Raw genomic sequence first — 2,747 nt, forward strand, 5'->3', positions numbered from 1 at the left:
ATATGATTACTTTTCATTAAAATCTTTATTAATGCCAAAAATGCTTACATTTATGTCTTTTTGTTCGCTCGGGCAGCCATGTTGCCCCTGAAGCCGGTTTACGCTGAGATAATTCATACCCCTTCGTTTTAAGTGTGGTCCCGAAAAATCTTCGTTTGAAGGGCTGTGTGGCCCTTCCCCTACCCCTACCCCTACCCCTACCCCTCCAACCAAAAGAGAATGGAGACAACCCTACCCCTTCACGTGAACGCGAGAAACGGAGGGGTAGGGGAAAGGGGAAGGGCTAAGGGGTAGAATTGGGATTGGGCCTTAGAATGAGATGAGGTGAGTACATGACAGGATTTTCATTTTTGAGTTAGGTATCCCTTTAAAAATGAGCTGTTACACTGACCTGTAGACTGACTGGCCGGGACAAATGGTTCTGCCTCCTCATAACAGTCCTCGTCCTCTAAACACGGGGGATTTGGGGGAACAGCAGGATTCATAGACTGAAAACACACAAACAAAGAGCAGCACATTAGATGTATTCTCAAAAGTGAGTTTTGAAAAAAGTCTCTTATGCTCATCAAGGTTACATTTATTTGATAAAAATCAGTAATACTGTAAGATATTATTTAATTTAATATACCGGTAAGTGTTTTCTATTTTAATACATTTTAAAATGTAATTTATTCCTGTGATGTAAAACTGAATTTTCCGCATCAATACTCCAGTCTTCAGTGTCACATGAGCCTTCAGAAATCATTCAAAACAGTTGTATTGCATCATATTTTGGTGTAAACCATGATACTTTTTTCAGGCTTCTTTGATGAATAGAACGTTCTGTAGAAAGAACAGCATATATTTGAAAAATAAATCTTTTGTAATATTATAAATGTCTTTACTGTGATTTTCTGATCAATTTAATGCTTCTTTGATTAATAAAAGTATTAAATTCTTTAAAAAAAAGTTATATCTATATATATACAAATATTATTAATCTTCATGTCAAATTATATATAAACAATCCTTAAGAACCTTAAAAAATTATACTTATACATGCCTTTTTTACCTAAAGGGTTAGTTCACCCAAAAATGAAAATTAGCCCACAAATTACTCACCCTCAAGTCATTCTAGGTGTATATGACTTTTCTTTCAGACGAATCCAGTCGGAGTTATATAAAAAATTGTCTTTGATCTTTCAAGCTGTTTAATGGCAATCAGCGGGTGTTGCATGCATCAGTCCAAAAGAAGTTAAATAAAAAGCGCCCATCCATAAAAAACAGTGTCTCCCACGGCTCCGGGGGGTGAACAAAGTCCTCCTGTAGCGAATCGATGCGTTTTTGTAAGAAAAATATCCATATTCAAAATGTAATAATCACTTTAATGTAGCTTGCGCCAACAGTCCTACACCGAAGCAGTTCCGGGCGGAGGACGTATGAGGTCAGCGCTGCGCATGCGCTTTTTGGGTGAACTAACCCTTTAAGACCAAAAAGTTTATTAGTTGTTGAGGGACCATCTGGGTAGCTGATTTTGAAAATATGAAATTTTGAACATACATTAAGAACAACCCTGAAATAAAGTGCCATATGCTGCCTGTACAAAGCTCTAACTCATTAAGCCACAGTGAAGACCACACAACCAAAATCTGGACCCTGATCAATCGCGACACTTTCACATGAGCTGCTCATGGCAACCACACAACCAGAAATGACGACAGCACAGCTGGCCAGAGCGATCTCCTGAATGTGCACATGAGAGGCATCGTATCTGAGGAAAACAAAACCTAGATGATATCTTTCTCATATGGAGCTCAAAACCCAGAGTGTAAGTGCAGCTCTGTAGTTACAGGAAGAGAGAGAGAGTGTGCTTTTAGTTGTACTAAGGGTCAGTCGGTCCACAGTGTTTATGAGAGTCTGGTGCAGACTGTTCTAGAGGAGCACAGCTGAAGGACAATGGCTGTGGAGTCAGTAATTTGTAGTCGGAGATTGAGGGCAAATCAGTGGCACTGAAACAACACCTTCTGGGAGTTGAAAGCAAAAAGGCTAAAGCAGAATTTTTTTAGGCCTCAAGTCCTGTACCTTTCAAGCTGACGTAATTCTCATGTGTCTTAACTTTACCTTATCTTATCTTCTCAAGATTCAAAATAAGGGTTTTCCTTGGGAAATGCATTGGCATCAATTTAAGAACTTGAATGTAATGAAAGCAATTTGAATATACATTATAGACGGTTTCATCGTCTATAAAATGGATAGTTCCGGTCCTTGATTCTGATTGGTTGAGCCGTGTTCGAAGCTGTTGTAAATTACACTACAAACATACACCTTTGTTTACTTCTGTGTGTTGCTCGGCAACCGCTTTGTTGGAACCACAACTGTTTCTGAGGAACTACATTGTTTGGTGGAAGAATACTGTTTTTATTAATATCATTACACTTTATTTGCTCTGTTTTATTTTGTGAAACCTTACTACATATATGGAATGACCGTTTTATAAAAGCAATAAGCTCCGTGAAGCCGTGGTTTACAGTAAATTTATAACAGCTAAGAGGGTTTTAGGCAACGCCCCTTAGCTGTTATAAATTCACTGTAAACCACGGCTTCTTGGTGTAACGCCCCTGTGGACTGTTTGTTGTGGTTTCTTCCCTTTATGTTGGTTTAGCCCGTCTAATCATTAGTTAATCACCGTCATTATGCTCACCTGTCTGCCTCTAATTATTCACCCCATATTAGTTCCTGTCTGTCTGAGCATTGGTGTCGGTTATTGT

General features: G+C 38.7%; 1 protein-coding gene across 2 annotated transcripts in view; it reads right to left on the reverse strand.

Annotated features, from left to right (window-relative positions):
- Positions 1-2,747, reverse strand: part of LOC107691563 (actin filament-associated protein 1-like 2) — a 48,495-nt gene that overhangs the window by 19,910 nt on the left and 25,838 nt on the right. For both annotated transcript variants that reach the window (XM_016490217.1, XM_016490216.1), the window contains exon 4: positions 392-488. In XM_016490217.1, the coding sequence (XP_016345703.1) occupies positions 392-488 (97 nt within the window). The remainder of the gene's footprint in view (positions 1-391; positions 489-2,747) is intronic.

This window comes from Sinocyclocheilus anshuiensis, unplaced genomic scaffold (assembly GCF_001515605.1).
Source record: "Sinocyclocheilus anshuiensis isolate Anshui unplaced genomic scaffold, SAMN03320099.WGS_v1.1 scaffold630, whole genome shotgun sequence".
Lineage (NCBI taxonomy): Eukaryota > Metazoa > Chordata > Actinopteri > Cypriniformes > Cyprinidae > Sinocyclocheilus > Sinocyclocheilus anshuiensis.